The sequence below is a fragment of the Bombina bombina genome, chromosome 2 (assembly GCF_027579735.1).
Source record: "Bombina bombina isolate aBomBom1 chromosome 2, aBomBom1.pri, whole genome shotgun sequence".
Taxonomy (NCBI): Eukaryota; Metazoa; Chordata; class Amphibia; order Anura; family Bombinatoridae; genus Bombina; species Bombina bombina.
The window spans coordinates 470,219,910-470,233,358 of record NC_069500.1 but is presented as its reverse complement, the minus strand read 5'-3'; the positions used below and the strand labels follow the sequence as shown (position 1 = coordinate 470,233,358).

At 41.4% G+C, this 13,449-nt stretch overlaps 1 protein-coding gene across 2 annotated transcripts in view; it reads left to right on the top strand.

The window, feature by feature from the left end:
* The window catches only part of TCHP (trichoplein keratin filament binding), a 111,999-nt gene extending 105,651 nt beyond the window's left edge, over positions 1–6,348 (top strand). For both annotated transcript variants that reach the window (XM_053702104.1, XM_053702106.1), the window contains exon 13: positions 6,033–6,348. In XM_053702104.1, the coding sequence (XP_053558079.1) occupies positions 6,033–6,065 (33 nt within the window). In that variant the 3' untranslated portion in view covers positions 6,066–6,348. The remainder of the gene's footprint in view (positions 1–6,032) is intronic.
* The last annotated feature ends 7,101 nt before the right edge of the window (positions 6,349–13,449 follow it).

Genomic DNA, 13,449 nt, shown 5'->3' with positions numbered 1-13,449 from the left:
TCCAGTTCATTGCCCTTCCGTTTGGCTTAGCCACTGCTCCAAGAATCTTTATGAAGGTTCTGGGGGCTCTTCTAGCTGTTGCCAGAACTCCAGGGTATTGCATTAGCCCCATACTTGGATGATATTCTTGTGCAAGCACCATCCTTTCGTCTTGCGGACGAATTCTCAGAGTCCCTTCTCAGTCTTATTTGATCACATTGATGGAATATAAACTTGGTCTCTTATCCCAAGTACCAGGGTGGAATTCCTGGGTACTATAATAGACTCCATATCCATGCAGATATTTCTAACAGACCAGAAACGTTGCAAGCTAACTTTGGAATGTCTTGCCCTCCGGACCTTCTTGAGTCCCTCTGTGGCTCAATGTATGGAGGTGATTGGTCTCATGGTGTCCTGGACATCATTCCTTTTGCCAGGTTCCGTCTCAGACCTTTACAACTGTACATGCTGAGGCAGTGTAACGGTGATCATTCAGATCTGTCTCAACAGATTGTATTAGACAGCCGGTCGAAATAATCACTCTCTTGGTGGATCTGTCCAGATCATCTGTCCCGAGGGACATGCTTCTTAATACCTTCCTGGGAGATTGTGACTACGGACGCAAGCCTATCCGGATGGGGAGCTGTTTGAGGTGCCAGGAAGGCACAGGGGTTGTGGACTCAGGAGGAGTCCTCCCTCCCGATCAATAATTTAGAACTACGGGCAATCTTCAAGGCCTTGAAGGCTTGGCCACTTCTGGGTTCGTCCCAGTTTATCAGATTCCAATAAGACAATACAACCTCGGTGGCTTACATAACCATCAGGGGGGAACAAGAAGTTCCTTGGCGAAGAAGGAAGTATCTTAGATTCTGGAGTGGGCGGAGTTCCACAGCTGTTCACTGTCAGTGATCCACATTCCGGGTGGGGACAACTGGGAGGTGGATTTTCTCAGCAGGCAATCCTTCCATCCTGAGGTGTTTGCAGAGATATGCATCAAGTGCATAGATAGATCTCATGGCGTCCTGTCTCAATACCAAGCTATCCAGGTACGGGTCGAGGGATCCCCAAGCGGATCTAATAGATGCACTAGCAGTGTCCTGGAGGTTCAAACTCATATTTTTTTTCCCCTCCATTACTGCTTCTTCCTCGAGTGGTGGTCCGCATTAAGCAGGAACGGGTATCAGTAATCCTGATTGCTCCATCGTGGCTGCGAAGGATGTGGTTCACGGATCTAGTGGGGATGTCCTCATCTCCTCCCTGGAAGTTACCTTGTCGCCGAGACCTGCTGATACTAGGTCCATTTGTTCATAAAAATCTCGATTCTCTGAGGCTGACTGCATGGAGATTGAACGCTTAGTCTTAGCCAAGAGAGGTTTCTTTGAGAGTGTCATTGATACTCTTATTCAAGGTCGTAAACCAGTTACTCAGCGTAAATATAAAAAGAGAGAGAGACAGAACAAAAGCTAGAAAAACTTCTGTGCCTGTTCATTTTAGGGTTCATTTTAGGGTGCCACTCAGGGTGCATACTCTTTTAGCACACTATGCCCCTTCACAAAGAAAAGATATCCTGTAGCATATCAGTCTGACCCTGCCCAATGACAATCCAGCACCGAAATACCAGGCAATTCCCCTCGGAACAAGAGAAACAAAAACCCCAGACGATCATTTCGGCCTTCTGTGGGCCTCGTCAGTGAGGTGCAGTCGCATCTCTCTAAGGGCATGTGTGCAAGGAGTCCACGTCTGGTTTCCCCTTTTACTCTTAGGGAGACCCAAGAGCAATTTGCATAAATATAAAAAGAGAGAGAGATGCACTCAGCTGAGACAGAAGGAAAGCTAGAAAAACTTCTGTGCCTCTTCATTTTAGGGTGCTACTCAGGGTAGGGTGCATACTCTTTTAGCACACTATGCCCCTTCACAGAGAAAAAATATCCTGTAGCATATCAGTCTGACCCTGCCCAATGACAGTCCAGCACCGAAATACCAGGCAATTCCTCTCTGAACAAGAGAAACAACAACCCCAGACGATCGTTTCGGCCTTCTGTGGGCCTTGTCAGTGAGGTGCAGTCGCATCTCTCTAAGGGCATGTGTGCAAGGAGTCCACGTCTGGTTTCCCCTTTTACTCTTAGAGAGACCCAAGAGCAATTTGCATAAATATAAAAAGAGAGAGAGATGCACTCAGCTGAGACAGAACAAAAGCTAGAAAAACTTCCGTGCCTGTTCATTTTAGGGTGAAAGTTCTTCTCTGTGAAAGGCACATTTTGAGCAAAAAGAGGCTGCTTCTTGGGTGGTAACTAGCCATAGAGCAAGCTATTATGCTATTGTTCGTTCCCAGGTTGAGCGCTTCTCTCTTTTTATTTATGCAAATTATGACATTTTGGGAAGTCTCCCTAAGTGTGATGCGGGAATCCAGACATGGACCCGTTGCTCAGTGTGCCTAGAGGGATATGGCTGCACCTCACTGATGAGGCCCACAATAGGCCGAAACGTACGTCTGGGGTTTTGCTGTTTCTCTCGTTCAGAGAGGGATTGCCTGGTATTTCAGGGCTGGACTGTACTGTGAAGTCAGGATCAGACTGATATGCTTCAGGAAAGTTCTTCTCTGTGAAAGGCACATTTTGAGCAAAAAGAGGCTGCTTCTTGGGTGGTAACTAGCCATAGAGCAAGCTATTATGCTATTGTTTGTTCCCAGGTTGAGCGCTTCTCTCTTTTTATTTATGCAGTTACTCAGCGTATCTACCACGAGGTGTGGAGGAGCTACTTATTCTTGTGTGCATGGTTTTTCCAGGCACAGAGTTAAGGTTGCCAGAATATTATCTTTTCTCCAGGATGGGCTAGAGAAGGGCCTTTCTGCTAGTTCCCTGAGGGACAGGTTTCGTCCCTGTCGGTTTTATTGCACAAGAGAGTAGCTGAGCCTCCAGACTTGCAGTTCTTTGTTAAGGCTCTGATTAGGATTAGACCTGTGTTTAGATCTGGGGCTCCTCCTTGGAGCCTAAATCTTATTTTTGGGGTTTTGCAACAGGTTCTGTTTGAGCCGCTGCATTCCGTTGACATTAAATTGTTATCTTGGAAGGTTCTCTTTTTATTGGCTATTGCCTCTGTGCGCAGAGTTTCTGAGATCTCTGCTTTGCAATGTGAGTCCCCTTATCTGATTTTTCATGCAGATAAGGCAGTTTTACGTATTAAATTAGGTTTTCTTCCTAAGGTTGTGACAGATCACAACATCAATCAGGAGATTGTGGTTCCTTCCTTGTGTCCTAATCCTTCTTCATCGAAGGAACGCTTAGTTCTCAATTTGGATGTGGTTCGCGCCTTGAAGTTCTATCTTCAGACTACTAAGGAGTTTAGACAATCTTCCTCTTTGTTTGTTGTCTATTCGGGGAAGCGTAAGGGGCAGAAGGCTACTTAGACTTCCCTATATTTTTGGGGTCCGCCTCTTCCTTTTTGTTTCCTCCCGTTATTCATTCAGTTTCCTCTGTAGCTTGGGTATAGTTTTCCCCAACAGTAAGGAATTAAGCCGTCGACTCTCCCTATCTTAGGAAGGAAAACATAATTTATGCTTACCAGATAAATTCCTTTCCTTCCGGATAGGGAGAGTCCACGGCCCCCGCCAGTTTTTTCTCTTCTATGGGCTGTCCCCTATTATTTATTTTATTCTTCTGGCACCATTTATTCCTTAATGTTTCTCCTACTTTTCCTTGTTCCCTCGGTAGAATGACTGGGGTAATGAGGAAGTGGGAGGGATAATTAAGCCTTTGCCTGGGGTATCTTTACCTCCTCCTGGTGGCCAGGTGTTGTATTTCCAAACCGTAAGGAATGAAGAGAGTGTACTCTCCCTATCCGGAAGGAAAGGAATTTATCTGGTAAGCATACATTATGTTATCAATGTTGATTGTGCAAAGCTGGGGAATGGGTAGTAAAGGCTTTTTTTTATCTTTTTATACAACAATAATTTTAGTGTAGACAGGGGCGTAACTAGAAACCACAGGGCCCAGGTGCAAGAATATAAGAAGGCGCCCCCCCCCCCCAAAAAAAATATGTGAATTTGATACATTTTTTTTTATTTTTTTTTTATTTTTTTTACATTTCAATTGTGAATCAGATTACATGTCTGCAAAAGGGGGTACCCTGTGCCACTGTCTGTGAGATATATATATTGAGTGACACAGTCTGTAATCTGCCGGTGAGATGGCTGGCCTGACCCTACCCGCCACAGTACTTTATATAGTGACCACAGTAGTCTGTGACATGGTCCAGCCCCCCCCGTACTGTATATAGTGGTACTGTATAATGACACTGTGTACCCCAATGCTGTAGTTACAAGGTCTGTAATCTGCTGGTTCCACAAACATACACACATACATGCATAAATACACACACAGTCACATACATACATACATACAGTACATACAGTACATACACACATAAACACAAACCATGCATAAATACACACACAGGCATACAGACATACACACACAGACATACACATACATACATACATACACATGCCTATAGGTTTAAGCTTCAGTTTAATTGTAGATTACAATCATCACCCTGTGAGGTCATGGAATAACAAAACTTTATTATTATATTAAATGTAAATCAAATATCAAAGGAGCCTAAATCAAATGGTTCATAGAGAGAGGAACAATAATTGTAATTATATGAGCCATGACTTCATGACCCCGTGGGTTGTTCTATGTTACCAAGTTAGTATTTTACAGCATTAAAAGTATCACAGAGATAGCAATATTTAACCCTTTTATTGCAAATGATTTAACCACTTGCTTGGCCACAATTTCCATGCATGATGCACAGTTGTCAACCCAATTTATATCATTTTTTTTTCTGGGTAAAATTACTTTTTATGCATTCAACATAATTTCTATAAAAATAAATACCTAAATAAATACAAAACATCTGTAATGGAGAGATACTAGAATTAAAGTCTGCTTTTATTTTCTTGTAGTTAAAACTTACAGTACTGATACTCACAGGCAATGTCACAATAGTAGTATGGAGTTTGACCATTCAAATATAATTAAAACCACTATAGTGTTCTGCTACTAAATATGAAAATATGTTAGCAGGGAAAAAAGAATCTTGTAGTATATTAAGTTGTTATGCAGTTATTAATTGTCCATTACACCTATGCAGCAGTGATTTGGTTCCTTGGCTGCCCATTTGCACTGAGCCATGCTTTTTATGGTCATATGGTGACCCTAGGTTCCTACTACCTCCCAGCCAGTACTAATTGTAGTGTGTGACTGTGAAGTGATACAGTCTGTGAGGCCTCACCGGTTGCAGGCATTGCGCTACTGACCACCTTACACCTGTCCAGTCCACTACTCCAGTTACTGGTTCAATTTAATCAGCAGCAGCCTACCACAATGCCACTCAGCCTCACACTGACCACTTCCACTAGACGTCTCTAACCACCCTCCTCGCTCAGCTGCCTCTGCTAGTCACTCGTCTCTCACACTGACTGACTACACGTACAGTCACAAGCCGATTGAGCAGACTACCCGTGCAGTCAGGAGTGGAGCCAATGTGCGTGCGGCGCGCCAACCGCCAAAACCAATCACAGTCAGTCAGGCTCAGAGTCAGGGATCATGATGGATGTTAACTTTAGTTCCGGACGCGAAGCGGCCAATGGGTAAAACAGAAACACTAACCCCTGTAGTCAGAGACAGAGTCACTAGTGAAGTATCACACTTACATGATATCAGTGCAGGCAGCGGCAGGTCAATGATTTTTATTTAATTTTTTTTATTTTTTTGCTGAAGCTGCCCCCCCCCCCCACTCCTGGGGGCCCGGTCAAAGTTGTGAACCTCTCAACCCCCTGTAGTTCTGTCCCTGAGTGTAGAATGTCCCTTTAAAGAGAATTGCAGACACAGGTGCAAAACCAATAGCATAGTGAGTAGTAACTATGCTATTGCAGCAAAGCCAGCAGTTGTTCCTTTAAGATCTGACTGTATTATCTCTTTCTAGAGACCATCATGAGTTAAGTTTAGTGTACTCAGTAACTTGATCATAAATATTTTTTATTTTTGCAGTCTTTTGGACGTCCCAGAACAGCATGGTCATGACGGGAATAGTTTGATGGATGCTGCCTTCATTTAGAACAGTTGCTTCATCCGAGACAGCAGATGATTTTACAAGAACTATAAACCAGCATATTTATTATTAATAATCAAAACTTAGATGTAAATATATTTTGTGCTGTAATCATGCTAGTTTTTTATTCACAAACTATACTATGTCTCTGGTATAATTTCATTATTACGGAGCGTGTTTAAACGTTTTTTGTTTACGTTTATAACTACTGTTTATCAGATAACATCCTGCAAATAAAGTTTTGGTTTCACTTAACCCTTTATCTCTATTAGGTATCTTTTTATATTAATTAAGTCTTAAATTATGATGAGAATTAGGATACCAAAACAAAATAATCTTTGGCTATATTTATTTTTTCCTTGTCTGGTCACTCAGTTTGCTCAAACACAAGTACTAAACACAGAGATTACAAAACTCCATCTGTTTAATTTCATGGGTACAGAATTTACTTGTAAAGGGTTAGTTTAAGGAATAGTCTCATCAAAATTAAACTTTCATGGGGGAGGCGGAGCCAACTATTGAAGCGGCCGGACGTGTTTCCAGGGAGCTCTGTTTTTTACGATCTAATTCTAGGGATTATTAGCTTAATATTTGTCAAAAGAGAGAGAGACTGCCCTGTACTCACGCCACCGGCCCAAGACCTTCAGTAAAGCCACGCAGTGAGCAAAACCATCTTAAAATTCAGACGCCTAATGCATTCATAAGATACATAACTGACATCCTGTGCAGCTGTCAGCAGGAAACCTAATTATAGAATGGCCGTCTCTACCATGTTCTAAAGCGCAACAAATACAAGGAAGATCCGACAAAGGAGAGGACGATGTCCACATTCTCCCTTCTCATTATGACTACCTAACAGCCGATGGATCAAGTTTACTTGATGATTATATACTGGGGATTGAGGAGCTCATATCACATAGGAGTCCAGAGGTACAACATCATAACGTTCTCATTTTCCACTCCCGTGTTCTCTGTGATTCTAGTGGCCTCACTTTAGATCCTCACTGGGGAAGCACGGCCGGCTTTCCCGATCGAGATAAGAAGAGCTTACCTTCTCCTACCCCAATTATGAGATTGGCAGACATCATCACAATACCGCAATTTTAAAGTGACCTGGTCTACTCACTCCAACAAAAGAGAGGAAACAGCTACTTCAATGCACAATCCCAAGGCTGGCATCGGTTAAATACTAACTGCGCTATGTATGGGGACTCTACTTATCAGGAACTGCTCCTACTACATACTTATTTGTGCTTAATTTAAATGTGTGATATAGCACTCTCTTCGTATTATTTGTTACATAGGTTCATACTGCTTATGCACTTTTTTTTTCTCTGTACTGTATTATAACCTAGATCTTTGACTCAAGAGGCATTCTTCTACTGAAAATAATATACCATATATCTTTGAACAAGTAATACCTTCTCTTTTGCTTTAAATGAAATATTTTTTATTACCCACACTCCCCCAACCGGAACATCAGGAAAAATACATACATTGTGTCACATGAATATATCAAACAGTGAAATACAATTGGTAAATAACAAAAAGAGTTATCACTCTGAATTATCTCTTGCTTCAAAAAAGTCCTCTTATTGCTGAGATTCCTCATAGTCCATTCACGTGATCTCCCAAGTATCATCCAGGAGACTACCACAATATAGTGATCATAAAATTAAACCAAAGCATTCTCTATAGACTCCTTCAAAACTTCTGGAGGGAGTGATCGTTTTTAATCTATAATCCCCTGAACATTTTCTTTATATCTTCAACAATATGACCTTTTCAATAGGGGACAATCAATTGCAGGGGGTAATAATTCTAATTACTACTAGTCTCAGTAACAGCTTTATAATATCAAAAAGGAACCAAACTATAAAAAAACAAAGGATGTGAGAAAAAGAAAATAATAATTAAAAAAAAAAAAAATTAACAAGAGATGCACGAGACAAGAATATAAGTTAACACTTCAGCATTGTACTCATTATCTTTGTTTTCACATCTGGAAGTTACCTACTTAATTTAGTTTCTACCTACGTTCTTTGTCTGAGAATATTCGCCACTTCTCCCCTATTACTGCACTCATTAAGATGCCTTTATCGTTTCTCCGCTCTAAACCCCCTCCCTTGCATTATGGATCGATTTGTTGTTACTCTCTAGTATCCAATAAAACCAGACCTTTTGGAACTGAGATTCTGTGCCTTGTATATGTGCAGCTGATTCGTACATCAAATAGACCAGCTGGATTCTAGCTAGGACCTCTGACCACGACAGAATGTCCGTCTTCCAATATTTGGCTATAACTATTCTCGTTGTAGTACACAGGATTCTAATAAAAGTATTAATATATTTGTTCAGTCTGGGAATACCTTCATGCAGCAGCGCCCGAGCTGGAGTAAGATAGATCTGCTCATTTAGTACTTTTCTCAATAACAAAGACAGCTCTTGCCATATTTTTTTACCTTAGGACACTCCCACCACATATGCAGGTATGATCCTATCACCTTACATCCCCTATAGCAAAAGTTGGAACTCTCCTTCCGCATGTGAGCTGTCTTTATCGGAGTCAGGTACCATCTAAAAGATGTTTTTATAACATTCTTTCTTAAGTCAGCACTGATAAGGCCTCTACTGCCTTGATGTAGCAGCTCACTCCATCTATCTAGCTCAAGCTCCTTGCCCATGTCCGTTTCCCACTTTAGTAGTAGTGTGGTCTTAGAATATGTTCTAGCCTCTTGAATAGAAATATATAGTCTAGAAATTGCTTTTTTTAGGCCTAGTTGATGCTGTGCACAATTGTTCAAGAGTAAACTGTCGACTATGTATCATGTGCTTGGCTATATAGGTACGTATAGCTGAGGTTACCTGAAAGTATAGAAACCAGTGCAGCGTAAGAGGTTCCAATTTCTGCTGAGTCTGAGTGAATGTCAGCATCTTGCCCTGGGAGTATAGGTCCGCTACCCTATATAACCCTTTGTTCTCCCACTTTTTAATCTGATGTTTGAATTCTTCACTAATAATGTATTTTAAGGGGATTATCCTTGAGTGTAATGGGAACAGTTTCTCTGATTGTCTTGATGATGGCCATTGCTGTCTAGTAACTAATGTGGTTTTGTTCTTATAAATATCATGACCATTAAATAACTCCCTACCCCAAAGAATGCCATCCGGGGTCTCCTGCCCCACCATTTCCGCCTTTAAGGCAGGCCAAAGAATATCCTCTTGTCTTCTGCTTAATATAGAATCCTGGGACAGCCTTGTGGCCTTATAATAATCAAGTAGGTTAGGGGCACCCACCCCTCCTAGCTGCCTATGTCTATTTAAAACATGATGTGGAATTCTCGGATGCTTATAGTCTCGTAAGGACCTATGTATGTCTCTCTGAAGATTAGCTATGTCTGAGACATTAATCTTAATTGGGAGCACTCTGAACAAATATAAAATCCTTGGTAGGATCGTCATCTTGACAGCAGACAATCTCCCGTACCATGAAAAACCCATTTTCTTCCATTTCCCTAGGTCAGACCTAATTGCTTTAAGCATAGGGGTATAATTTGCCTCATATAGTTTCGAGGAATGTGACATCAATTTTATGCCTAGATACTTTAGCCCTTCTGGTACCCATCTAAAGTCAAAGTTCGCCTCTATCAGTTTGATGGTGTGTTTTGGGATAGATATAGGGAGCGCCTCACACTTGTCTGCGTTAATTTTATAACCAGAGATCTGAGAGAATAGATGTATTGCTTGGTATACATAAGGTAACGTATGGAGTGGCCTTGTGATAGTAAGCAACACATCATCCGCAAATAGGGTGATTTTATGATGTATTTTTCCCACCTCCAAACCAACTATATCGGGGCAGTTGCGTATATAGGCAGCCAATGGTTCGATGCATATATCAAAGGGGAGAGAGGACAACCCTGTCTTGTTCCGTTAAGAATGGGTATATTTTCTGACTGATGTCCTATTGCTCTAACATATGCTGTGGGCGTCGAATATAATCCCCTTAAAAAGCTACCTTCAAATCCCAAGTTTGACAAAAGGGCCAACATGTATTTCCAATCAACCCTATCGAATGCCTTCTCCGCATCCAATGATAGGATCAGAGAAGGCACTTGTCGATCTCGTAGGAAATCTATTACTGATACCATCTTGCGAATATTATCCGGGGCCTCCCTTTCCTTAATAAATCCCACCTGATCAGGGTGTATAATACGGGGTAAAATATGTTTTAGTCTATTAGCCAAAATTTTTGTGAATATCTTGATATCCTGGTTGATAAGGGAAATAGGCCTATAGCTACTACAGACATTATGATTCTTCCCTTGCTTTGGTATAACCACAATCTTAGCCCGGAGAAGATCTTTCTGCCCTCCATGACGTGATTTGCAAACGTCACTAAATGGGGAACCAGGGCCTCTCGAAACGCTTTATAATATTCCCCTGGGAGCCTGTCAGGCCCCCGGGGCCTTGCCAGGTTTAAGGTCTTTTATAGCTGATATCATCTCCGCCCTCGTAATCTTAGCATTCACGGCAGCCCTATCCTCATCATCTATTGGTGTCAGTTTAGCTTTTTGTAAGAAAGAGTCAAAAACCTCTTTTGTCGTGGAGTTATGTTGCACCTTTGTGCCATCATATAATCCGCTATAGAATTTGGAAAATGTATTAACAATTTCTTGGGGATGTGAAGTTATTTGGCCAGTAGGTGTCTGGATGCTTGGTATAGAGAGGGACTGATAATCATCTCTGATCTTTTTTGCAAGATACCTGTCAGGCTTAATGGCAAAAATAAAATAGTTTGTTTTCAATCTATGTGCAGCTTTTATAGATTGCTCTTTTTTAATATAGATTGTAGGGTTTGTTTCTTGCCAACAAGTCTGACCAGTGTGGTCTTAGAACTATTTAATTTGTGATTCTGTTCCAGAGAGGCAATTTCGGCGTTCAGTTGTGTAATGAGGTTATCAGTCTTTTTTCTATATAGCCCTTTCTCTTTTATTAGTATACCCCAATCACTGCTTTGTGTGCTGCCCAGGGTGCAATAGGGTTATCTGTGGAGTCTACGTTAATTTGCCAATACTCTTTTAGATTGTTTAGGACCCTGTCTTTAATAAGTGGATCCTTAATACAAATTGGGTCGCATGTCCACGTCTTTGCTCTCTTTAGATCTGAAAGATCACCTAGAGTTAGCAATGTCAAGGAGTGGTCGGACCACACATGGATGTATAACTATAGAGTGTATTGCTGGTTGTAGGATCTGACTAGTGAACACATAATCTATTTTTGAGTAGCTATCGTGGGCCGATGAGTAATAAGTGGTGCTCCCTTTCACCCCGTTTAGCTGTTGCCAAGTATCTTGTAGTGTGTGTTGATCTAGTATCCCCTGAATGTTTCTGGCCATTGTTTTTTGTCTCTGTTTTTTCTTAGATTGTTGGGTAAGTGTCTGCTTGGTCAATGATTGGAGGTCAATATTAAAGTCTCCTGCTAAAATTATCCGCAGTCTAGACCAACCAGTCAGTAAATTCGAGATTGTGCTAAAAAACTTGTCTTGCTGCTCGTTGGGGGCATATACATTGCACAAGAGAACCTCCACATTTCTGATTTGACCAAATACCAAAAGGTACCTACCCTCTCTATCAGATATAGTTTCCCTGTGTGTAAATGGTATCGAGGAATGAATTAATATGGAGACTCCCCTCTTTTTTGAATCTAATGCAGAATGGAATTGCATCGAACAATCCCTTGCCCAAGTGGGTCTCCTGAAGGTAGATAATATTGGCCCTCAACCGTCTATAATTTGACATGGCTGTCCTTCTCTTGATGTCTGTATTTAATCCTCTCGTGTTATGCGAGATCAAAACTAGCTTAGGCAATGTCATTTTAATAGGTATACCAACTCTGCCTTCTAATCTTACCTGTGGCAGCAGGGACCCCGGACGGCAGAATTTCCCCCAAGCATGGTGACCATCTATTGTCTCCTGTAAAAGTAAGGGTGTTAATCTGCCCTCCCTGTTCTAATGATCCTGACTTCCTTCTCAGATTCCAATATTTCTGTATTATAACTCCCTTTGATAAGCATGGAATGATTGTACAATGTCTTTTGCATCTATATAGCAAAAACATAAACAAGAACAAAAACAACAACAGTTGATAATAACTTAACTTTTGAATACACATGTATCAAAAACTAACACACAGTATATGCAACGTGCAACCCTAACATGGATTGCTAATAGAACATAGCTTCCAATGAGTGAAAAAACTTAAGTCAGACCCTTAGGTCCAGTACCTGGTTGACCTCACGGTCATCCTTAGTGCCATCAGGGTGTAGGTGTCCCAGAGATTATATCAGAGAGTGAAGCCTCTCCCTCAGATGATAATAATCTATTGTCTATGTATTTCAGGTCTTGGTTCTCTTCTTAGTTACTTTCTTCCATTTTGCTCTTTGGGGTTTCGCCCTTGATGAGGGTGGCTCAGAGGAGGGAGATGGTGTCTCTGCAGCCAGAATCTCAGGTGGTTCTAAGTCCAGAAATTTACAAATATCCGGAATCTCCTCGGTGGTTTTGATAGTAGCCATTCTGCCATTTCGCATCACATTAAGTGCGAAGGGAAAGCCCCATCTGTAGGGTATATTGTTCTTTCTTAGGAGGAGGGTAAGAGGCCTCAGCGCATACCTTCTTTGTAATGTTTTAACACAGAGGTCTTGGAAAAATTGGATTATGTTTCCTTGGAATTTGAATGTGGGGTTTTGTCTCACAGCTAATAATATCTTTTCTCTGTCAGGGAACCTTAAGAGTTTGATGATGACAGCTCTCGGTGGTTGATCCGTTTTAGGTTTTGCTCTAAGGGCTCTGTGAGCTCTTTCAATTGGATATTCAGAGTCCGTTGAGCCTCCTAGAATGGCATGAAATAGTTGTTGGAGGTAGTTGTGAAGATCCTCTGCCCCTATAGTCTCAGGAATGCCTTTAAGTCTAATGTTAGAGCGTCTGCTCCGATTCTCCAAATCTTCAATTTTTTCTTCTAATTCCAGTATTGTTTGGTTTTGGGTTGCAAGGGATTGTGAGACTGTTGCAACCTCCTCTCCTATTTCCTCTGTGGCTATTTCCAATGAGTCTACACGATTCCCCAACTCCAGGATCTAGGTTTTAATATCTGTAAGGCTGCTGGTGACTGTGGCTTGAAAGCTGTCCATTTTTTCCCACAATTTTTCAAAATTGGAAGCTATATCTTGTTTAGACACCAGAGCTTGTAAATCTGCTTTAGTTGCAGGGGTTAAGTCCTCAGAGCTTTCTTCATTTTCAGATTCCATATCTTCCTCAGTGTCTGCCAGGAAGTGATCTTGAGATTTAGTGGTTTTAG